At 41.6% G+C, this 24,539-nt stretch overlaps 1 protein-coding gene across 2 annotated transcripts in view; it reads right to left on the bottom strand.

The window, feature by feature from the left end:
* Positions 1 to 3,883: 3,883 nt before the first annotated feature.
* The window catches only part of ZNF235 (zinc finger protein 235), a 37,575-nt gene continuing 16,919 nt past the window's right edge, over positions 3,884 to 24,539 (bottom strand). For both annotated transcript variants that reach the window (XM_019819428.3, XM_019819427.3), the window contains exon 4: positions 3,884 to 10,234. In XM_019819428.3, the coding sequence (XP_019674987.3) occupies positions 8,298 to 10,234 (1,937 nt within the window). In that variant the 3' untranslated portion in view covers positions 3,884 to 8,297. The remainder of the gene's footprint in view (positions 10,235 to 24,539) is intronic.

The raw sequence follows: 24,539 nt of genomic DNA, 5'->3' as shown, positions 1-24,539 counted from the left end.
GCTTACTGAGTTTTTATCATTGGGAGAGGCACAGTAGCACTGGCCTGCAGGGCACTCTCCTTGTGTTGTCCTCTGAGAAGCTTTCATTGGTGGATGGGGCCTGCAGTCAGGCCCAATGTCTGCCTTCAAGCCCTCTGCTGGGGCCACAGTTGGACTGGCGTGTGTGGTTGTGTTCCCCATTTCCTTGGGCAGGAGTCACTTTGGAGTGGTGCTGGTCTTTATTGGGGATGTTTCTTTGGATAGGATCTGGCCAAAGCTATATGGCGGGCATGGGGGGGTGCGGGCAGATCTTCAGGAGATGTGGGGGCAGAGTGAGTGATACCAGCAAGGTCAGCACTGGTCAGCTAAGAGGGGACTTGCAGCCACCCAGAATTCCTGCTTAGGCCAGGGCAGGTCCACACCATCTGTGGCAGGATGTGTTGTGTTAACAAGTTAGGTAGGGAGTGTTGGTGCTGTGTTGTTCCTGTGTATATCTAGGTTGGGGGGTAGGGTTGGGAAATGGCATCTACCAACTCCTTTGTTCCCAGAGAAGTCTCCCAATGATATCTGCCTCTCCAGCACATGCTCTGAGATTAATAAATCTCCTTTTCATACACCCCAGGCATTTTTCAAACTGCTGCTTCTTGCTGTATCTCTTTAGGGCTGTTTGTTGTGCTATCTCTCTAAGGGTGAGGACTCCATTTCCTATTGCCCTCCAAGCGCTTGCAGAGCCACCTGCTGACTTTTAAAGTTCCAGTTGTTAAGCCCCATTGGTTGTAAAAACTAAAGAAATTTGGCCCCTCTCGTTTTTAAAGCCCAATGTCATGGGGATTTATCTTTCCTGTGTGGGTCCCCTATGGCTGGGGTACCTGGCATGGGGTCTGGTCCTCTCCCCTCTCTGCACCCATGGCATCCCTCCCTCCTGCAGACTATTTCATAAGTCTACTTAGCTTTCATGTCTCTGCCCTTCCTACCCTCTTTGATGTGGACTCTTCTCTACATGGAGCTCTGGAGAGTCTGTTCTGCCAGTCTTTGGGTCATTTCCTGGAGTATTTATAGTGATGTGGGTGTTATCTAGATGTATCTGTGGGACATGGTAAGCTTAGGGTACTCCTCCACTGTCTTCTCCCTGGACCTTTTATTTGGTTATTTTTTGATAGTTTCTATTTTTCAGCTAAGGTTTTTTGTTTGTTTGGGTTTTTTTTTTTTTTCCTTCTTTGGTGAGCATAGTTTCCTTTACATTTTAAGCATAGTTATAATAGCTTTTAAAAATCATTGTCTAATTCCCACATCTGGATCATTGCAGTGTTGACCTTCATAGATGTGTTTTCTCTTGAAAATGAATCAAGTTTTCCTGTTTTTGTTTTCTCACATATCTAGTAATTTTGAATTATATCCTGGACATTGTGATTAATACATTCAGGAGACCCTGGATTTCATTATGTTCCTCTATTTTCTTTTCTTATATTTTTATTAGGTACTTAATTTAGCTGGACTCAAACCAAAAATGTTCCCTTTCCTGTGGGTGGTAGATCAAATTTTAATTAACTTCTGTTAGTATTGGCTTGGATTATTTGTCTCCTCTGTCTAGTTGAGGAGTCAACAAGACATTTGGGAAATGCTTATATACAGAACTTGGGGTTTAACCTCTCTGGCCCTCTTCCAGGATATTCTACACGCTTTATTTTCCAGCAGCAGTTGTGTAGGCCTTGAACAATTTTGTTGGAAAACTTACGATTTTCCATCTACGTTTTAGTTGACGAAAATAGTGCAGGCTGGACTTGCTCTCTGGGTAAAAGCCATGAAAATCAGGAAACTGACCTTGTGTTATTTCTTTCTTCCAAGTGTTGACCATCTCCAGAATCTGCGTGCCTTTTGTTCACTCTCAAATGCCTTTGGATACTTTTTCTTGTACTATTTGGTCTAGAATTTATACTTGTCATCTGCTGGAGTTTTGGTGCAACAGGGACCATTTGGTCAGCAGATTTAAAATGCTTCTCTCATTCTTATACTTCATATATGGTTACTTGTTTACATATATTTACACCACTAAGCAGTTCACCTCTAAAGCAGTGTTTTCCAACTACATCACGGTAATTCATGAGATGTTGCACAGATAACTAATTTTAGCAACTGATCAATCTCCAAAGTCTTAATTTTTTTTTTTTTAAGTTTATTTGAGAGCACAAGCAGGGGAGGAGCAGAGAGGAGAGAATACCAAGCAGGCTCTGCATTTTCAGCACAAGCTTGATGTGGGGCTTGATCCCATGAACTGTGAGATCATGACCTGAGCTGAAATTGAGTTGGATGTTAAACCAACTGAGCCACCCAGGCACCCCTGAAATTATTTTGTAAAAATCCTGAGTGTTGGCATTATTACTATAATAGCCTTATTCTCACTAGAACTGCAATATGACTCTTACGTGAAAGATAATAAATTGGGGTTGGAGCTAGTGTGCAAAAACATACTTAAGTCACAGCCTATTTGGACCACAAACTGTAGATTGAGTCATCTAGCATATATTCCTAACCCAGTTTTCTCTTCCCTGCCTTTCTATAGACTGGAAAACATAAACACTCTTGAAGTATTCCTTGCTGTTAGAGATTGACATGAGACACAGTTTTGGGCATTGGGATTTAAGGGAAGTCTGATCTTCTTTCCACACATAGGGGAAATTAAGGTGGGAGAGTGAAAGGGAGTAGGAGTGATGAATTTTAGGTCTTTGTGAGTTCTAAAAGTTATTAAAATGAGAATAAAGAGGATATAGGCTGGTAAAATGAGAGTTGGTGATTGGATTGGAATGTTTGAGATTATAGAGGGTTTGTGGTTACTTCCTTGTAAGTAAGATGTTACCATTGGAGTCAGGGGCTGAGGTGATGTGGAAGACAAGACCATTGGTGGCACAGCAGTCAAAGAACTGAGAGTCCAGGTTTTTGGAAGTGGATATAATAATCTTCGAGTAGTGTGACAAGAGTAGTGGCAGGGTAACAGGACTCGTTCTGGAGATAAAATCAAGGAACAAGAAGAATGAAGATTGGTTGATAGCTGCATGAAGGAACAGTGGGTAGTTTGTGCAAATTAATGGGCAGAGGGGAGATGGAGATAATGGTTTGGAAGGGAAAATGAACAACAGATACCTACCCCATGTCCAAGTCTAGTAACTAGTACAAGGAATGTGAGAGAAAAGAGACAATTTGGAAGAGTTAGAATCCTTGGTCGGGGACAACTTTCTTCATTGAAATTTCATGGTAGTTATTAAGAATGCCTCATTAACAGGCAGCTTTTTTCCAGTAAATTGTCCAAGTCTCAGAGCAACTACAACTGCACTTCAACTGCAGAGTTTGGTAAACTTTCTCTGACCCTAAAAGTCTATACTCACTAGTTCTCTTTTCATATATTGATGTATAGACTTATATTTATATGTGTACACAAATATACACACATATTTTTTATTTTAATCCTGGATTATTTCAAATATAAAGAAAATACAAAGACTTAACCATTTGTAAACCACCAAACTTCTGTGAATCCACCCAATTTCCACCATGCATTTTAACCTCCCCATTCCTGTGGCCTATCTACACAAAGGAATATATAATATAAAGATTAATTTCATGAAAAATGAAAAGTACTTATTGTATATTTCTAAGGAGGTAAATCAAAAACTTTAATAAATAAGTCTAACCATATGTCTAAATAAAAGGAAATCAATACAAACAAAAACATATTAGGGTACTTATGGAACTAGAGTTTCATCAGAACTTAATTCATTTACCAATTTTTGTAAATCACAAGATACGGAGAGCTTGAAAGGGAATATAAACATTAAAGAAAAGAATCTAACTTTATTTCAAATGAATAATATAACTAGATTGAATGGAAACAAAAAAGAAATAGACAAAGTTACTTTTAAAGTACTTTATATACTTGGTTTAAAGAGAAAAATTCTTGTAAACAAGTCCTGAACACAGCCAGGTTTATTTTTTGCAATGCTATTGTTTTATTTATTTTTTGAGAGAGAGCACGCACGAGTGGGGGAGAAGGACAGAGAGAATCTTAAGCAGGCTCCATGTTCAGCATAGAGCCTCATGCAGGGCATGACCCCATGACTGTAGGATCATGACCTGAACTGAAATCAAGAGTTGGATGCTCAACTGACCGAGCTACCCAGTTACCCCCACAATGCTATTGTTTAGCAACTCAAAACTGCTTGCTGTGTATTAAAGGACTGAATAATCAGTAAACAGATTGATGATAGTGGGAACTGATTTCCGACTATTGCAAAAGAAGTTAATATGGAATAGAGACAGACTAGACATACTTATTTGAAGTTGAAGGTATCTTCATTTTTCACATACATACGTATACAAGAAGGACTGATACCCCAATAATGATAACACATAGCACGCAGATCTTGGTTTCTAAGTACCATTCCACTCAAAGGAATCAGGTCTTTGTAGAATCTGTGGCTGCAGCAGACAGTATACAAGATAAATCCAAAATGCTATTAGACCAGAAATCAAGTGTTCATATTGATGACACATACAGATAGAAAAGAGACACAGGGAAGAAGGGAAAGCTCCTGTAATGATGGAATGCCAATTGCTAAATATAAGAGGAATGACGGAGCAAGAAAGCCATCGCTTTGCAATCATCACAGTAATAACTGATTCAGACCAAAGATATCAACAATAAAACTAGCAGGTGAAAGATTGTAATAAGGTAGTTGTTACGCAAAAATCTCCCCACAAATTAGTTATTAATATCAAAGGCAAAACAGCAATTTTATAGTGGAGAAACCTTGAAGTTGTCAGTTTATTCAAATGATCAAAACTAGGATCACTGATAAATATGTTTCCTGGTTTAATGCACTGAGAAGTATGTGTCATTCATGGAACATGCTTGCCGCACTGATTTGAATCTAATCATGAGAAATCACACCAAAATTTAGGGATAGTCTACAAAATAACTAGCCCATACTTTTCAAAGATACTGATTTCATGAAAGAGAAATACCGTGGAGCTGATCCAGATTTAAAGATTAAAGGAACAGGACAACTTAACGACCTGTGTTAAGATTAGATCCTGGAATAGAGAAAAAAAAAAACTGTTATAAACATATTATGGGACAACTGTGGAATTTGAATAAGCTGTAGATTAGAAAACATTATAACCAAGTATGGTAATCTTAAGACACGTTTGCAAATTCCTTGACGCTCCTCTTATCAAAAGGTGGAGTCCGTGCTCCCTCTCTTTTTGATCCTGGATGGGTTTTTGTAACTGCCTCCTCGAATTAACACTGTAACTTCTGAGGGTAGATTAGACGAGGCCATAGTACTTCTGCTGATATTTGTTAGGATACTCTGAACTTCCACGTAGTGTCCCTTCAGTATGAAGTGGCACAGAGATGGAAAGACATGCCCAAGGAACCAAAGCTGTGTGGGTCCTCTCAATTCAGGTATTATACAGTTGAATGATCTGCTTGGTCTGTAATCACAGTCGATAACCTAAGGATATATGGGAATTCTGTTCTTGCATCTTTTCTGAATGTTTAGAATACACTGAAAATAAAGGCTTTAAAATGCTCTCAAAACAAGTTAAAATTTTACTATAATACCCCCCTTTTAAAGGTAATTGTATCATACGTATACATGAGAATATTCTACATACATAGCACAGTATATCTAGAGGTATGAATATGATCTGATTACTTTTAAAGGGGACATAATAGATTGACATGCATCTATCTCCTACAAAACTCTGGCCACTCTTATTTGCATATCCTGGGTATTTACCAGTGTTAGTAACCATAAGTTTATTTTTCATGTGATTTTGCATAGTATTGCACTGAATAGATAAACCATAAACTGTTTTGTCAACCCACCTGATGAATGCAAACTGTGCTATAACCAATAATGAAACAATGAACATCCTTTCATGCGTCTCTGTAAACAGGTTCCCGTGACATATGGTGAGATAAAGCCATCCATAAGCACATCTGTAGGTATACATATTTGTTGGTCCACACATACTGGGAGGGCGCTAACCTAGTTTTCTCATGAAAGATGGTTCTCTACCTGCCATTATAGATCAAGGTCGTTATCTTTTTTTTTGCAGTTGTATATCATTAGAACATATTTACTCCAATATTTTGCTAAGAATTTTTTTTTTATAAAATTAAGTATAAGCATCCTGTGTCCACTCCCACTTTTCCTATAATCTTTTAAGCAAAGCCTCTAGTGTTATGATTGCCAGGTCAAAGGGTATTATATATTGACCAGCTAATGGTGTTCGCTCCTAACAAGAGGCACTGAATGCTGAATGCTGTGCAAATGGTAATCCATCTAAATTGTTACATTTAATGAAATTTCAATAAAATTCAACAGGTTTCTTGCTCCACACTCCCTTTGGTGGGGGGCGGGGTGTGACAAAATTAATGTACTTGAAATCTGCTAAAGCCCCTGCCTACAGAGGTCTGGATGGGGGACTTATGCACAGAAAAGGCAAGCTGACCTAAGCCTAAATGGAAAAAGGAGAAGAAACCAATTATTAACAATTCAAGTTTACTAAAAAACTTTTTGTCATTAGTAACTACTCAACACTTTTAAAGAGTTAACAGTGAAATCTACCTTAATGGATTAGGGTCCAAAATTCCCAAGCATATAAATTGTATCATGTTATTAGATTGCTTAAAAACAGTATTTTTCAGTCTATAAAATACAAATTAATAACATTAAATATTACACTGTACAACAGGGCTGACACACTACAAAGAACCAGGGCCAGATTGGGGATGGGGGCCATTCACCAGTGCCATCCCAATTTGCATTATTATGGATGGCAGTATTATGTAATTTTCTGTACTTGAGTATCTCCTGAAATTAATCTCATTAAGGCTACTTGCAGGATTCCTTTGAAGTATGTTATTATGAATTCAGGGTAGGGGAGTAGAATTTTCAAATACAGTAAAACCTTGGACTGCGAGTATCTTGTTCTGCGAATGTTCCACAAGACAGGCAAACATTTCTAATGTGTTTTAACTTGATAGACGAGGGATGTCTTGCAATACGAGTCGTATGTGATGCCCAATGTCACGTGATCACAAGTGAGCCAATGGTTCTCTCTCTCTCACCGAAGGATTCCCATGCTCAGATGCTCAGTCTCAGGCTGTGGTGTTCGGCGGAAATCAGTGATTTTTCAGAACGTTGGGAGGTACCCACAACAGGCACTAGTGTATTTCTATCACTTCAAAGCACGTATGGACAGTCCTTGGCTTTTCCATACAAGAGTAAGCTTAAGAAGGCTTTGCTTCATTCTAGGTCATGCTGCCTACAGATTGAGACCCTTTCCTCTGCTGCCTTCTTGCCAGTTACATTAAATACAGTATATGACAAGAGTTTATTAATACTGTACTGTAGCCAACATCCGTGCGACCACATACAAGGGCCCTGTGCAGAAGAAGAGTCCATTGAACCAATAGATCGCAGTGATTCCGTTAGTGACAGTGACCGTCATCCTACACAGTAACCCTCCTTTCTCTTGTCTCCCTCACACCAGCCACTAAGGTTTTCAAAGGTAAGTGCAGGTTAATTTATTTTTCCTTATATTTTATGATTTTGTATTATATTACAGTATTGTAATCCTTTTCATCCGAATATTTTTGGGTTGTGGAACAAATCATCCGAGTTATTTCTTACGACGAAATTGGCTTAGGTATTCAACTGCTTTGGATTAAGCATGTTTCTGGAATGAATTATGCTCACGTATGGCACACATAAAACCAAGGTTTTACTGTATCTGTCCTAATGACAGATTTTCTCCACTTTGTCCGGTAATTGCTGGGCATCTCTTATGAGCCAAGCGCACTTTTCTACACAGTAGAGGTAAAGTAGTGAAAAACATCCCTCCCTACATGGAGGTTACACTGCCACTGACATTCATTTTACTTGTCCATCACTATACTTTTGGTAAAGTCCTGCCCCTAATCTTCATTTATAAGGCCTTTTTCCTGGGTAGACTGGGGTGAATTCTGAAGTTCTTTTATGTTGCATCTCGAAAAATTGGGACATTCAGAATGCTGGCACAAACACTGGCCGTATTTATGGAAAAGGTTTTCTCTCGTCTGTGAAATCTGATTCGCAAAGAATTCAGCACCCAGCTGTCCTTAAAAGAGAGCACTTCACAGAGCCGCTTGCATGTGAAGATTCCTTGAGGCTTCTGAGTTCTGAAGGAACCTTTCTACAATTACTAGCGTCGATTTTCCAATGGAGAGGAAGATGTGAACTCTGACCGAAGGCCACCCCCCACACCTCCCATTTCTACAGATTTCCTCCAGTGTGGACTCTCTGATGGTACACAAGATGTGATCTCTGGCTGAAGCCTTTACAACAGACATCACATATGTATGGCCTTTCTCCAGTGTGGACCCTCTGATGTGTGTGAAAATGGGAGGCCTGACTGAAGCCCTTACCACACTGCTGACATGTGTAAGGTTTCTCTCCTGTGTGCACCCTCTGATGGGCACTGAGCCCAGCACTCCAACTAAATTCTTTCCCACACTCCTCACATTTAAACGGTTTCTCTCCAGTGTGAATGATCTGATGGACTTGAAGATTTGACCTCTGGCTGAAGGCCTTGCCACATGTATCGCACTTATACGGCTTCTCTCCCGTGTGGACTCTCTGATGGGCTTGAAGATGGGAGGCCTGACTGAATCGCTTCTGGCACGCATCACACTTGAATGGTTTCTCCCCAGTGTGGACACTCTGATGAGCTTGAAGATTGGAGGCCTGACTGAAGCCCTTTCCACACTCTTCGCATTTATAAGGTTTCTCCCCTGTGTGGACCCTCTGATGATTGTGAAGGTTCAAGCTCCAGTTGAAGCGCTTCCCACACACCTCGCATTTGTATGGCTTTTCTCCAGTGTGGACTCTCTGATGGGCTTGAAAATAGGAACTCTGGCTGAAGCCTTTACCACACACGTTGCAGCGAAACGGTTTCTCCCCGGTGTGAACCCTTTGATGGCTCTGGAAACTTGAGGCTGAACTAAAACCCTTCCCACACTCTTCGCATTTATATGGTTTCTCTCCCGTGTGGACCCGCTGATGGCTGTGAAGGTTAAAGCTCAAGCTGAAGCACTTTCCACACTCATCACACTTATACGGTTTCTCTTCCGTGTGGACTCTCTGGTGGGTATGGAGATTTGAGCTACAACTAAAGCGTTTACCACAGTCTCCACACTTATATGGTTTCTCTCCGGTGTGGATTCTCTCGTGGGCCTGAAGATGTGATCTCTGGGTGAAGCCCTTCCCGCACACCTCACATTTGTAAGGTTTCTCTCCAGTGTGGACTCTGCAGTGAATGTTAAGATCTGTGCTACGACTGAAGCCCTTCCCACAACTTTCGCATCTGTAGGGCTTCTCTCCTGTGTGAATGGGCAAATGGGCGTAAAGATGGGAGGTCTGGTTAAAGCTCTTCCCACACTCAAGGCACGAATAGGGCTTCTCCCCTGTGTGCACTCTCTGATGAGTCTGCAGGTTTGAGCTCTGGCTGAAACCCTTCCCACACTCGTGACACCAATAGCGTTTTTTTCCTGTGTAAACACTTTGTGGAATGGGCAGAGCTGAGCTATAGCGGGCGTCCTTCTCGTGTGCGCCGTACTCGGAGGACTTCTTTCTCGAGTGTACCTGCTGATGAAGTTCAAGACTGGGGCCATCGTTGAATGCTTTCTCACACTGACGACAGTGGTAGGTCTGCTGGACCAGAGGGGACACCTTTAAGATGTCTTTACCGCAGTCTTCGTTGTGAGGTTTATCGCCATCACGGTGGTGTGAGATACAACTAAAGATGTTAACGTATGGAGCAAATATACACAATTGGTTTTTCATCTGAGTCTGCTTACAACTTCTCTGGTAATTCTGTGTTTCGCTGAGATATATTTTACTCCAAGAATTCTGAACTCTCCCAGCCAGAAATTCTTGATTTTCAAGAATACTGGAATGATCCTCTATAAGGTTCATGATACAGCTGTCTTCCACGGAAGCCTGAATACATATTCCTGCTCCCACTTGACAGGGGGAATCACACTGTTCGGGGAACTCAGAACTCTTTCCTTGAACATTTATCTTGGAGTCTTGATCTTTGGTGAATTTGCTCACGATATGTCTCTTGATTTGCCAACATGAAAACTCTCCCAATGAAAGGCACCTTACTCCTGCTTCGTGAAGAGTCTCCTTCTCGTTTTGATTCCTGCCTCCTGAAGGGATAAAGAGAATAAAGAATCAGGGACAGAGAGACTGACATCAGCAAGGTGGTGAATTAAGAAGCTCCAAGCCCTTGTTCCGCAAAGGAAACATTTTTATTTAAAAAAAAAAAACAAAAACCAGAGACTAGCTAAAATATCTGAGAAACAAAGGTCTACAGCAAACAACAGAATATCCAGTGGAAAAAAACCCACACATTTAAAAGGGAAGGAAATTTGGGATCAGCCCAGAGTGAGGGCTTAAGGTCTTCTCAGGTGTTTTATTTATTTTTGAGAAAGAGAGAGAGAGAGAGAGAGAGCGCATGTGTGCACAGGTGTGGGGTGCAGAGGAAAACACAGACTCTGAAGCAGGCTCCAGGCTCTGAGCTGTCAGCACAGAGCCTGACGTGGGGCTTGAACCCACAAGCTGTGAGATCATGACCTGAGCTGAAGTCAGATGCTCAGCCGACTGAGCCACCCAGGAGCCCCTTCTCTAAGCATGCGTCTTTCCTTGGGGGTCATTTGGGCGTTCTCCGTACGCAGCTACTTGTAAACGTACTGGCAGTTTTGCTTACGGTAAGGTGCTGTCTGAAGGATCCAGGAGCCCAATTCCCTATTTCAAACTGGACAGAGCAGACTTTGTGATAGTCTAACCCATCTGGGCTCTGCTGGGGGACTAGAGACCTGCAGAAGGCTGGGAACAGAGATTCTGTGTGAAGGACTACAAGAGAACAGCTCTGTCCTCAAAAAGTTAGGGAGACCGTCTCTGCGAGTCTTTGTATATGAAGGAATTGAGAACCACACACGTAGGTTCAGGCAAGACACATGCTCAGAATATGCCTGGGGAGACCCTAGGGTTCAGAACGCACCCTGCACATTAGTGAAGATCTTCCCTGGACAAGAGCTGGTCTCAAAAGATGTTTTTTCTAATGCCCAATTTGCAACAACGACAAAAAAATAAAAGCATACAAAACCCCCAGGAAAAATATGGCCTAGATTGGAGGGAATAAAATAAAATGGCAGAAATGAACTGCCCACGATGGGTAACGCCAATGCCAGAGTCTTTAGGACTGTCCAAAATATACTCAGAGGGCCAAAGGAGCAAGTGACATAAGCAGGAGGGCAGAGTGGGAAGGTCCAGCCCTGCTCCATCCAGGAACGACAAGTAAAACACCACAGACAAAAATAACTTTGTGAGAACTTGGAAAACCAGTTAAGAAGCAGCAGCAACCAAGATAACGTTTAGCCAAATAAAAGCTGTGCTGGAAACTGCAAAACTTCCGAGAGGTTTTGCTCGCCCCACCCCCTCCTGGTGAGTGTGTGGGGAGGTTGGGAGGAGGCCGCCCGGTTCCTGGTTCCTCTCTCAGGAAGCAAAGAGCAGACCGTGCTGGCAATGTTCTGACTGATTTGGGGGCTGCTGCTGCCTGAGCACTGGTGGGAAGAGGGGCACGGTTCTGTGATGGAGTTTGCAGACCTGTGGGCACCTGGGGGGAAGAAATGATCAGGCAGAGGAATATAATCAAAACCTGAGATCCTGAAAAAAAGCAGAGGTGGGAAAAATCAACATGTCCAAAAGCAGCCACACATGCGGGGGTGCTGAGGGATGGGAAGGAATGATGGAACAGACCAGGGTCCAGGGAAGATGCACCCCAGAAAAATGTCAAGCTAATGAAGGTCTTCCTCTGCACACAGCCAGTCCACAGAGAGGTGGCTGTCCCCCGACCCCACAGGCTTAATTTTCAACAAAAGATCACAAGGCAAACAAAGAAACTCACCTCATGCAAAGGAGAGTAAGTATCTCTAAAAAACCAAACCTGCAGAAACAGGACTCTAATTGACTTGACAAAGACTTTAAAAACTTTAAATATGCTCCAAAAAACTAAGAAATACTGACATGACAAGATAACGACATAAAATCAGGAAAATGACACCCGAACACAATTCTGAACCTGAACAAAATGCAGTAACAAAACTGAAAACTTCACTGAGAGTTCAACAGCAGCCTTGAACAGGCAGAAGACTCCATGAACTTGGAAGCCAGGTCACAGGAAATCATCAAGTTGAAAAAGCAAAAGGAAAAAATGAACAGGGCTGAAGGGACTTCAAGCTGACAAGGGGATGAACTGTATGAGTCCCAGGGGATACGAAAAGGGGGTAGAGAACTAATTTGAAGTAATAGTGTCCAGAAACTCCAAAACTTCCACAGGATAAACTCCAAAAGACCCACATTAAAATACACTAAGACCAAACTGTGCAAAGTCAAGTATCTAGAAAGGAGCAAGCAGAGGGCAGTCTGTCACATAGAACGGATCCTCCATAAGATCGCGAGCGGATTTCTCAACAAAAACCTAGCAGGTCAAAAGACAGTAGGATGATGTACGTAAATTAATGAAGGGAAAAAAATCAGACAACTGAACATATTTCCAGTAAAATTGTCTTTCAAAAATGTGGGAGAAACAGACGTTCCGAGACGAACAAAATCTGTGGGAGTTCGTTTCCATTAGACTTGACCTACAAGAAACACTACGAGAGTGTTTGGGAGGGTACTGGACAATATTTGCAAGTTATAAAGAAATGAAGTTCTCTGCTAAAGGTAATATATGGCGACATTTAAAAACCTGTATAATTTTAGGGGTGCCTGGGTGGCTCAGTGGGTTAAGCATCCGACTCTTGACTTCAGCTCAGGTCATGATCTCGGAGTCATGGGGCTCTCTCTCCTTTCCCTCTGCCCTTCCTCCACTGGCAATCTTTCTCTCAAACATTTAAAAGACAAAACCTGTATAATTTCGGTTCCTAACTTCACTTTTAATTCTGTTACTGTCTTTAAAATCCTATGGGTACACAATATACTTTTTGATAGCAATAATATTAAGGGAAGGGAGAAGTTGTAAAAAGTGTTTTTGTACGTGGTTGAAGTTAAGCTCTTAGCAGTTTAAAATAGATTGTTTTAATAACTTTAGGTATTTAAAAAAATTTTTTTTTAATGTTTATTTTTGAGACAGAGAGAGACAGAGCATGAACGGGGGAGGGTCAGAGAGAGGGAGACACAGAATCTGAAGCAGGCTCCGAGCTGTCAGCACAGAGCCCAACGTGGGGCTCGAACCCACGGACTGTGAGATCATGACCTGAGCCACTCAGGAGCCCCTAGGTATTTTTTTTTTTTTTGTGGTTACCATGGTGTTTACATAAACGTCCTAAAGAACGTACACCCAAAAAAAGAATCAAAATGCATCAACTACAAATAACACAAAAAGAGTAGGGAAGGAAATGAACAACAAACAAAGCTGTAAGACATGAAGATTAAAATCCCCTATTGAAAGACAGCTTGACAGAATGGCTTCAGAACACATGACCCAACTATATGCTGCCTGTAACAGACTCGCCTGAAATCTAAGGATGTGCACAGGTAAAACGTCAAAGGATGAAACAAGATATTCCAGGCCAAAAGTAACCAAAAGAGAGCAGGGATGGCTGTACTAATAACAGGGGGAAAAAAAAAAAAAAAAAAAAAAGACTTTAAGTAAAAAATGACTACAAGTCACTGTAAAATGATAAAAGTATTAACACACTAAGAAGACCTAACAATTACAAACACACATGCACCAAACATCAGAGCTCTAAAATAGGAGGCAAACACTGAGAATCAAAAGAAATAGCTCTGCAATAACATTAGGAGGCTTCAATACACACTTTTAATAATGGACAAAACAACTGAAAAGATCACCAATAAGGAGACAGAAGACTAGAACATTATAATTATACATCAACGGGGCCTATGTTAAGTCATACAAACTACTTTTCCAGTCACAATGCAAGACAATGGCGGAAAACAGGAAAACCCACAACTAAGTAGAAATTAACATAAAATAGATCAAAGAAGAAATCAAAAGGGAAATAAGAAAATACCTAGAGACAAATGAAAACAAAAACACAGCATATCAAAACTGATGAGATCTGTAGGTAAAGCAGTGCTAGAAGGGAAAATCATAGCTACAAATGCATACATTAAAAAAGAAATCTTGGGGCGCCTGGGTGGCGCAGTCGGTTAAGCGTCCGACTTCAGCCAGGTCATGATCTCGCGGTCCGTGAGTTCGAGCCCCGCGTCGGGCTCTGGGCTGATGGCTCAGAGCCTGGAGCCTGTTTCCAATTCTGTGTCTCCCTCTCTCTCTGCCCCTCCCCCGTTCATGCTCTGTCTCTCTCTGTCCCAAAAATAAATAAACATTGAAAAAAAAAAAAGAAATCTTGTCTTTACAACTTAAAGAATTGGAAAAAGATCAAACTAAACTCACAGCTAACAGAAAGAAGGAAACAAAGAGAAAAATTAGAGAGTTGGTCTTCAAAAAAGATCAAAATGGACAAAGGTTTAGCTTCATTAACTAAGAAAAGTAGAAGACTCAGCTAGAATCAGAAATGAAAGTGGGACAATCTTACTGGCCCTACAGAAATAAAAGGACTCTAAGAAAAAGCTATGAATATTTGTAGGCAAGCAAATTGGATAAGCTAAATGAAATGGGTAAATTCCTAGGAAAACGCCTACCATTACTAAATGAGAAAAACACAACATCTGATGGACCTGTAACTAGTAAGGAGATCAAATCAGTAACAATAAACTTTTCAACAAGGAAAAGTCCAGGACCATGACCACATACCTTTGCTAATACATTTACCAAAATCAAGAGAAAGGGGGGTATTACAAATGATTTTATAGAAATATAAAGGACTTTAAAAGAATACTATGGGGGCGCCTGGGTGGCGCAGTCGGTTGAGCGTCCGACTTCAGCCAGGTCACGATCTCGCAGTCCGTGGGTTCGGGCCCCGCGTCAGGCTCTGGGCTGATGGCTCAGAGCCTGGAGCCTATTTCCGATTCTGTGTCTCCCTCTCTCTGCCCCTCCCCTGTTCATGCTCTGTCTCTCTCTGTCCCAAAAATAAATAAACGTTGAAAAAAAAAATTAAAAAAAAAAAAAAAGAATACTATGAAAGAGTATATGTAAAAAAATAACCTAGATGAAATGGACAAATGCCCAGAAACCCTCAAACTACCAAGACAGAATCATGAACAGAAATCTAAACTACAAAAGTAATTACAAAGAAGAATGAACACGGGAAAGCTTAGAACCAGATGGCTCCATTGGAAAATTCACCCAAATATTTAAAGAAGAATTAACATGTAGGGAACAGCCCCAAATTCATTCTAGAAGGCAAGCATTACCTTGATTCCAAAGGCAGACAGAGATACTAAAGGAAAAGAAAACCTAAGTGCCAATATCCCTGATGAACACTGATGCAAACATCCTCAACAAAACAATTCAATAGCAAAATAAAAGGCTTATACACCATGACCAAGGGGGAATTATTCTTACAACGCAAAGATGGCTCAACATAGAAAATCAACCAATGTAATATACCACAACACAATGAAGAAAAGAATACATGATCATCTCAGTTCAGTAAGAGCAACGTACAAAACTGAATAAACTTGCATGATAAAAACACTTATCAAACCAGGAATAAAAGGAAAATATCTCAACAAAATAAAGGCCATATGTGAAAAGCCCACGGCAAACATTATATTCAATGGTCGAAGACTGAAAACTTTCCCTCCATCAGCAGGAACAAGGTAAGGATGACTGCTTTTGCCATGTCTATTAAACACAGTACTGAATGTCTGAGTCAGAGAAATGAGGCAAGAAAAAAAGGCACCCAAATTGGAAAGAAGTAAAAATGCTGACACATATTATGATTTTATTTGTGGAAAACCCTTAAGATTCCACAAAGAAAATGCTTAAGAAGCAATAAGCAAATTCAGCCAAGTTGCAGACACAACTAATTTTTGTGAGATTTTATTTCTATGCACTAACAATGAATGATATGAAATAAAAATCAATTACAAATATAGAGACCAACAGAATAAAATAGGAAACCTAGAAATCAACACTCATATATATGGTCAAAAGGATTTCAGCAAGGGTTCCAAGACCACTCAACAGGGAAAGGACATCTTTCCAACAGGTGGTGCTAGGAAATCCCCATGTCGTTGCAAAAGAATCAAGTTGGGCTCTTACCTTACATCTTTCAAAAACCAATTCAAAATGCACCGAAGCCCTAAACAGCTAAAACTGTAAAACTCTTAGAAGAAAAAAGGGGAAAAGCTTCCTGTTATGGGATCATGTGATTACTTGCTCAAAGCATGAGCAGGAAAAGTAAAAAGAGATACACGAGACTGTATCAAAATAAAAAACTTCCACAAATCAAAGGATGCAAATACTGGAGTGAAAAGGCAACCCAGGAATGGGAGAAAATATTTTCAAATCATGTTTCTGATAAGGGGTTAATATAGAGTGTATAAGTATCTCCTATAAAACAACACAAACCCCCCAAAATTGGCAAAATACGTGAACACATATTTCTGCAGAGATGATAAACACATGGCCAATAGGCTCATAAAAAGATGCTCATCACTGACTGTTAAGGAAATGCAAATGAAAACCACAACAGGATACCACCTCACACCCACCAGGATGGGCACTATCAGAAAACAAACCTAACAAATAAACCCAGAATGAATGTAAACTGATGCAGCCACTATGGAAAACAGTATGGAGGTTCCTCAAAAAATTAAAAACAGAAATATCACCCAATAATTCCACCATGGGGTGTTTACCTAAAGAACATGAAAACACTAATTTGAAAAGGTGCCCCCCCCCAGGTTTACTGCAGCCTTATTTATAATAGGCATGATATGGAAGCAACCTAAGTGTCCATCAATAGATAACTAGATAAGGAAAATGGGTATATACACAGTGGAATATTATGCAGACATAAAGAAGGATGAGATCGTGCCATCTGCAACAACATGGATGGACAGAGAGGGTATTAGGCTGAGTGAAATAAGTCAAACACCATATGATTTCCATCATATGTGGAATCTAAAAAATAAAAAGTAGAATCAGACCTTAAACATAGAGAACAAACTGATGGTTGCCAGAGAGGAGGGGGTAGGGGGTTGGGCAAAATGGGTGAAGGGGAGTGGGAGATCTAGGCTTCCAGTTATGGAATGAGTAAGTCATGGGAATAAAAGGCACAGCATAGTGAACACAGCCAACAATATCATAATGGTGTTGTGGGTTGACAGACGGAGGTTACACTTGTGGTGAGCCCGGCATAAGGTACAGAGAAATTGAACCACTATGTTGCACACCCTAAACTAAAGTAACACTGTATGGCAACTATATGGAAACAAAAGAAGCCATTTTGAAAACAAAGTACTGGTCAGGATGAGGAGAAACTGGAATCCCGTGTGCTGTTGGTGGGAACGTAAAACAATGCAGCCACCACAGAAACAGTTTGGTGATTGTTCCAAAAACCTACCAATACCCAAGATCATCCAGCAAATTCGCTTCTCGGTACATACCAAAATTAAATGAAAGCAGACTATCAGATTGGTACACAGATTCTACATACAATTAAAAGGCAAGAGGGGCGCCTGGGTGGCTCAGTCAGTTAAGCGTCTTGACTTTGGCTCAGGTCCTGATCTCATGGTCAGAGTTTGAGCCCCATGTCAGGCTCTGTGCTGACAGCTCGGAGCCTGGAGTCTGCTTCAGATGCTGTGTCTCCCTCTCTCTCTCTCTCTCTCAAAAATAAACATTAATTTTTTTGAAAGAGAATATTATAAACTTTATGCCAATAAATTAAAAAATTAAAGTGAAATAGGACAAATTTCTTGAAAGAGAAAACAAGGCTGATCTAAGAAGATATCTGAATAGCCCTGTATCAAAGAAATGAAATAAATTCGTATTTTAAAACCTTTCCACAAAGAAAACTCAGAGCCCACGTGGCTTCATGTAGAAAGTTTACCAAACCTTTAAGGAAGAAATAATACTAATGACATACAAACTCTTCCAGCGAAGTGTTTACGACTGACTACTTCCTAATGTACTTCATCCGGCCAACATCACCCTGACACCAAAATCAGACACAGACATTACAAGAAAAGACAACTACAGACCAGTATCTTTCAGGATCGCGGTTACAAAGTTAGGCCAAATAAACCCAACAATGTATAAGAAGGGCACAAAATCATGAGCTGGTGATTGTTTCAAGAATGACAGGTTGACTTAACATTCTAAAATCAGATGAAACACTTTCCTCCAAAGATAAGGAATAAGGCATAATCATGACAAAGTTTGAAACATTGTGAGAATTACCAAAATATGACACAGAGAAATGAAATGAGTAAAGGCTGTTGGAAAAATAGTGCTGGGGTGCCCGGTGGCTCAGTCAGTTAAGTATCGGGACTCTTGGTTTCGGCTCAGGTCCTGAGCTCTCGGTCTTGGGATGTGTGGATCAAGCCACACATCGGGCTCTGTGCTTGGGATTCTCTCGCTCCCTCTCTCTCTGACTCTCCCCCGTTTGCACACTCTCATGTGCTCTCTCAAAATAAACATTAAAAAGCTTTTAAAAATAATAAAAAAGAGACACAGTGCTAACAGACTTGATGCAGGGTTGCTACAAACCTTCAATTTGTAAAAACCACACAAATACCAGGAGCATAAAAACCCACCTGGAGAGAGGTACACCTGTACTCAAAAAGCCAACAGTTAGAGGCACCACTTTTTTTTTTTTTTTTAACTTTATTCATTTTTGAGAGACAGAGAGAGAGCATGAACAGGGAAGGGGCAGAGACAGAGGGAGGCACAGAATCCGAAGCAGGCTCCAGGCTCTGAGCTGTCAGCACAGAGCCCGACGCGGGGCTCGAACTCACGAACCGCGAGATCGTGACCTGAGCCGAAGGCGGACGCTCAATCGACTGAGCCACCCGGGGCGCCCCAAGGCACCACCTGCTTTTTGAAAGCGTGTGTTACACCGCTTAACTTTCACAAAGAACGTACGTGAGTCCTGGCATTTGCTAAACCACAAGAAATCCGAAGAGCGTTTTCACTTTTATGAGAAAAGGTGAAAAGTGAAAAGAGCATTTAGCTTTTGTTTTGCGGTGAGCCGTGACAGAGGCAGCGCGCGCCCCAAGGGGCCAACGGCTAAGCTCTGGAACCGAAGGCAGCATCTCGGTGCCGAAGCCACTATAGCCTTAACCGTGGCTGGGAGCACCTGTGCTTCATCTGTGCACCCACGAGCAAGATGTGTCCTAGGTAGCAGAAGGCCTAAGAGAGAGGTAGAGGTCATTTCTGGGTCTGGGAACAGTCAAAACAGTCAAAAATGTTCCATATAAGTGACTGGTAACTGTTTTTTTTTTTTGGTTTTTTTTTTTTTGGTTTTTTTTTTTTTGAGAGAGAGAGAGAGAGAGAGAGAGAGAGAGAGGGAGCATGTGAGCAGAGGGAGGGGCAAAGGGAGAGGGAGAAAAAGGATCTTAAGCAGGCTCCACGCTCAGTACAGAGCCGGACGCGGGGCTTGATCTCACAACTGTGACATCATAACCTGAGTCAAAATCAAGAGTCGGATGCCCAACCAACCGAGCCACCCGGGCGTCCCGGTAATTGCTTCTTTAAGCCATTTTGGCTCACAGAAGACTTCATAGGAACCCTCTATGTTCAGAGAGCAGGAGAAACCTATATGTGAAAAGATGTCCGGTATCGCTCGCCGCTAGTGAAATGCAAATCAAAACCACAAGGAGATACGACCTCATGCCCGTTAGAATTCCTGGCATCAAAAAGACGAGAGATAAGAAGTGCTGGTGAGGATGTGGAGGAAAGGGAATCCTTGTGCACTGTTGTTGGGATTGTAAACTGGCGCAGCCAGTACAGAAAACAGTAGGGAGGGTCCTCAAAACATCTAAAACAGAACTACCACAGGACCTCGCAATTCCAGTTCTGGGCATATATCTGAAGAAAACAAAATCAGCCTGTCGGAGAGATCTGCACCATGTTCGCTGCAGCAGCATTTACAATAGCGAATACGTGGAAACAAGGGTCCATCGATGGATGAATGCATAAAGAAACCGGGTCGTGTATAAGGGGGGGGGAGGATATTATTCAGCCATAAAAAAGAATGAAATCTTGCCATTATGACAACACAGATGGACCTCAAGGGCATTATGCTAAGTGAAATAAGTCAGGAAAAGACAAATACCGTATGATCTCTCTTGTAGGTAGATGTAAAAACAACTCAGAGGAAGAGATCGAATTTGTGGTTACCAGGGATGGAGGGACTGGATGAAAGGGACCAAAAGGCTCAAAGTTCCAATGATAAGGCAAATAAGTACTGGCGATGGAATGGTGAATATTGTTAACACTGCTTATGTGACCTATCTGAAGGTTGCTAAAAGCATAAACCCTAAAAGTTTTCATCACAAGGGAAAAAACCCATTTTTTTTTCAAATTTTTTTTTTCAACATTTATTTTTGGGACAGAGAGAGACAGAGCATGAACGGGGGAGGGGCAGAGAGAGAGGGAGACACAGAATCGGAAACAGGCTCCAGGCTCTGAGCCGTCAGCCCAGAGCCCGACGCGGGGCTCGAACTCACGGACCGCGAGATCGTGACCTGGCTGAGGTCGGACGCTTAACCGACTGCGCCACCCAGGCGCCCCGAAAAAACCCATTTTTAAAAAACCTCTAACAGGTAATGGATTTTAACTAAACTTACTATGGTAATCATTTTGTAATATTAAGTCAAGTCATTATGATGTACACCTTAAAATTTTATGGTACTGGGGCGCCTGGGTGGCGCAGTCGGTTAAGCGTCCGACCTCAGCCAGGTCACGATCTCGCGGTCCGTGAGTTCGAGCCCCGCGTCGGGCTCTGGGCTGACGGCTCAGAGCCTGGAGCCTGTTTCCGATTCTGTGTCTCCCTCTCTCTCTGCCCCTCCCCCGTTCATGCTCTGTCTCTCTCTGTCCCAAAAATAAATAAATAAATAAAACGTTGAAAAAAAATTAAAAAAAAATTTTATGGTACTGTATGTCAATTATAGCTCCATAAAATGGAAAGAAAAAGGAGACATCAATACAGATACTATGGACACGAAAGGAATAACAAATGGATACCATGAATAACTCCAGGCCCACAAATTTAATAATCTAGATGAGATGGAACAATTCTTTGAAAGACACAATCTGCTAAAACTCATACAAGAAGAAACAATCTAAATAGGCCTACATCTGTATTTTTTTTAAGTTTACTTTTTTTGAGAGAAAGAGAGTCCGAGAGCGTGCACGAACAGGGGAGGGGCAGAGAGAGAATCCCAACCAGGCTCCGCACTGCCAGCACAGAGCCTGATGCAGGGCTCAATCTCACCAACTGTGAGATCATGACCTGAGCCCAAACCAAGAGTCGGACACTTAACCGACTGAGCCACCCAGGGGCCCTAGGCCTGTATCTATTAAGGAAGCTGAATCATTAATCTTTTGAAACAGCACCAGGCCCAGATGTGTTCACTTGTGAATTCTACCAAACGTTTAAGAAAGGCATTATATTACTTCTTTACAATAGCTTTCAGAGCACAAAAGCAATGAGAATATTTCCTCGCTCATTCTATGAGGCCATCGTTACCTTAATACCAAAACCAGACAAAAAGATATTACAGGAAAACTACAGACTAATATATTTCATCAACGCCAAAGATCCTCCAAAAATATTAGCAAGTCAAATGCAACAATGCATAAAAAGAATTAGATGCTGTGGTCAAGCATACTAGGCATGTAAGAAAGGTTCAACCCTGGAAAATTAATCCATTACATGAAAAAAACTACAGAAAAATCACATAAGACCATCAAAAGATACAGAGAAAAAGCATTTGATAAAATCCAATACTTGTTCATAATAAAAACTCTCAAGCAAACCAGGAATATAGAAGAAATTCCTCAACTGGAGAAAGGACATCTAACTAGTATCTTTGTGAGACACATAAAACCTTCCCGCTAAAATCAGGAATCTCTTAGCACTCCTTTTCAACACTGTACTGTAAGTCCCAGCTAACGCAAATGGGTACAGATTGCAAAGGAAGAAATAAAACGTTGTTGGTGAATGATGTGATTGTCTATGTAGAAACCCCCAAAGAATCAATCAAAAAACCTCCTGGAACTAATAAACAATTATAGCAAGGATGCAGAACACAAAATTGATACAGAAAAGTATATTGCTCCCTTATACACAAGCAATGGACAAGTGGAATTGGAAATTACGACAGCATTACCATTTACATTAGCACCCCCTAAGAGTCTATGTTCAGGGATAAAAAGCCCCAAGACTGTCAAGATGTCAGTCCTTCACAGTCCCGATCAAAATCCCAGCGAGACATCTGGTGGATATCGACAAATGGATTTAAAAGTTTCTACGGAAACGCAAAAGACCCAGAAGAGCCAACACAGTATTGAAGGAGAATTACAAGGTTGGAAGACGCGTTAGGCAACACCTATACCTATTCTATAGAGCTGCAGTATTCAAGATGGTGTAGAATTGGCGACAGAAGAAATGGACCAATGGAGTGGAATAAAGACGTGAGAAATAGGGCTCAAGCAAATATAATAAGCCGATCTTTGACAACGGGGTAAAGGCAATACAAAGAAGCAACAACTGGACATTCACATGCGAAAAAAAAAAATCCATATGGAGAGTTTAAGCTTTTTGCAAACATGAACTCAAAGCACAGACCTTAACGTAAACGCAAAACTAGCAAACTCCTAAATGAAGTTTCTGCTCCGTGAAAGCCGCGTCAAGAGAATAAGGGGAGTCAGGGAGAAAATGTTTGTAAAAAATGTATGTGGCAAAGGAACTCTTCAAAGCCAACAATAAGAAAACAATGTGTTTAAAATATGGACAAAAGCCCTGAACAGACACATCACCGAAGAAAATATACTAATAGCAAACAGGCCTCCGAAAAGGTGTTCAACATCACATGTCCTTAGTGAACTGCAAATCAAAATGAGATTGCACTACACCTATTAGGATGGCCCAAATCCCAAAGGTCAACACCACTGCCGGTGAGTATATAACTGGAAGCCTCAATTCACTGCTGCTGAAAATGCAAAATGGTATGGCCACTTTGGAAGATAGTCTGGCAGTTTTTTTTTCTTTTTCTCAATGTTTTTTATTTATTTTTGGGACAGAGAGAGACAGAGCATGAACGGGGGAGGGGCAGAGAGAGAGGGAGACACAGAATCGGAAACAGGCTCCAGGCTCCGAGCCATCAGCCCAGAGCCTGACGCGGGGCTCGAACTCACGGACCGCGAGATCGTGACCTGGCTGAAGTCGGACGCTTAACCAACTGAGCCACCCAGGCGCCCCACGTCTAACTTTTTTTTTTTAATTTTTTTTTCAACGTTTATTTATTTTGGGGACAGAGAGAGACAGAGCATGAACGGGGGAGGGGCAGAGAGAGAGGGAGACACAGAATCGGAAGCAGGCTCCAGGCTCTGAGCCATCAGCCCAGAGCCCGACGCGGGGCTCGAACTCACGGGCCGCGAGATCGTGACCTGGCTGAAGTCGGACGCCCAACCGACTGCGCCACCCAGGCGCCCCGGAAAGTTTCTTATAAAGCCACAAAAGTAAATAGTGCACCTTGGTACTTACCAGATGAGTGGAAAACGTTACGTCCACACAAAAATCATCACACAGATGTTTGCGGCAGCTTTATTCATATTCATATCCAAGTCAAAACTTGGAAGCCATCAAGCTGAATGGATGAATAAACTGTGGTACATCCAGACAATGGACTATCGTCCAGTGCTAAAAAGAACAGAGCTATCAAGCCCTGAGGGAACTTTAAATGCACATTGCTAAGTGAAAGAAGTGAATCTGAAACAGCTGAAAGCTCTAAGATTCCACCTGACGTCCTGGGAAAGGCAAATCTATGGAGACAAAAGCATCGCTAGTTGACAGTGTTTAGAGGGGAGGGGGAATGAACAGGTAGAGCACGGAGAATTTTAAGGCAATCTGTTCTGGATCATACCGTAATGGTAGATACATACCACTATAAATTTGTACAAACTCCTACAATGTACAACGGCACGAGCAAACTCTGAAGTATAGACACTGGGCGATGATGATGTATCCCGGTGGGTTCATCGACTGCAACAAAAGTACCACTCTAGTATCAAATGTTGACAGGGAAGGCTGTGTGTGTGCCTGCACGTGGGTGTAGCCTAGAGGAACTCTCTGTATCTTCTGCTCAATTTTGCTGTGAACCTAAAAGTTACGTGAAAAATAAAACCTATTTTAAAAATGTATTCATAGGGGCGCCTGGGTGGCTCAGTCGGTTGAGCGTCTGACTTCGGCTCAGGTCATGATCTCACAGTTTGTGGGTTTGAGCCCCGCATCAGGCTCTGTGCTGACCGCTTGCTCAGAGCCTGGAGCCTGCTTCAGATTCTGTGTCTCC

The sequence above is a fragment of the Felis catus genome, chromosome E2 (genome assembly GCF_018350175.1).
Source record: "Felis catus isolate Fca126 chromosome E2, F.catus_Fca126_mat1.0, whole genome shotgun sequence".
In the NCBI taxonomy this organism is placed as follows: Eukaryota; Metazoa; Chordata; class Mammalia; order Carnivora; family Felidae; genus Felis; species Felis catus.
Note: the sequence above shows the minus strand (reverse complement) of the source record. Positions and strands in the feature narration are given on the sequence as shown.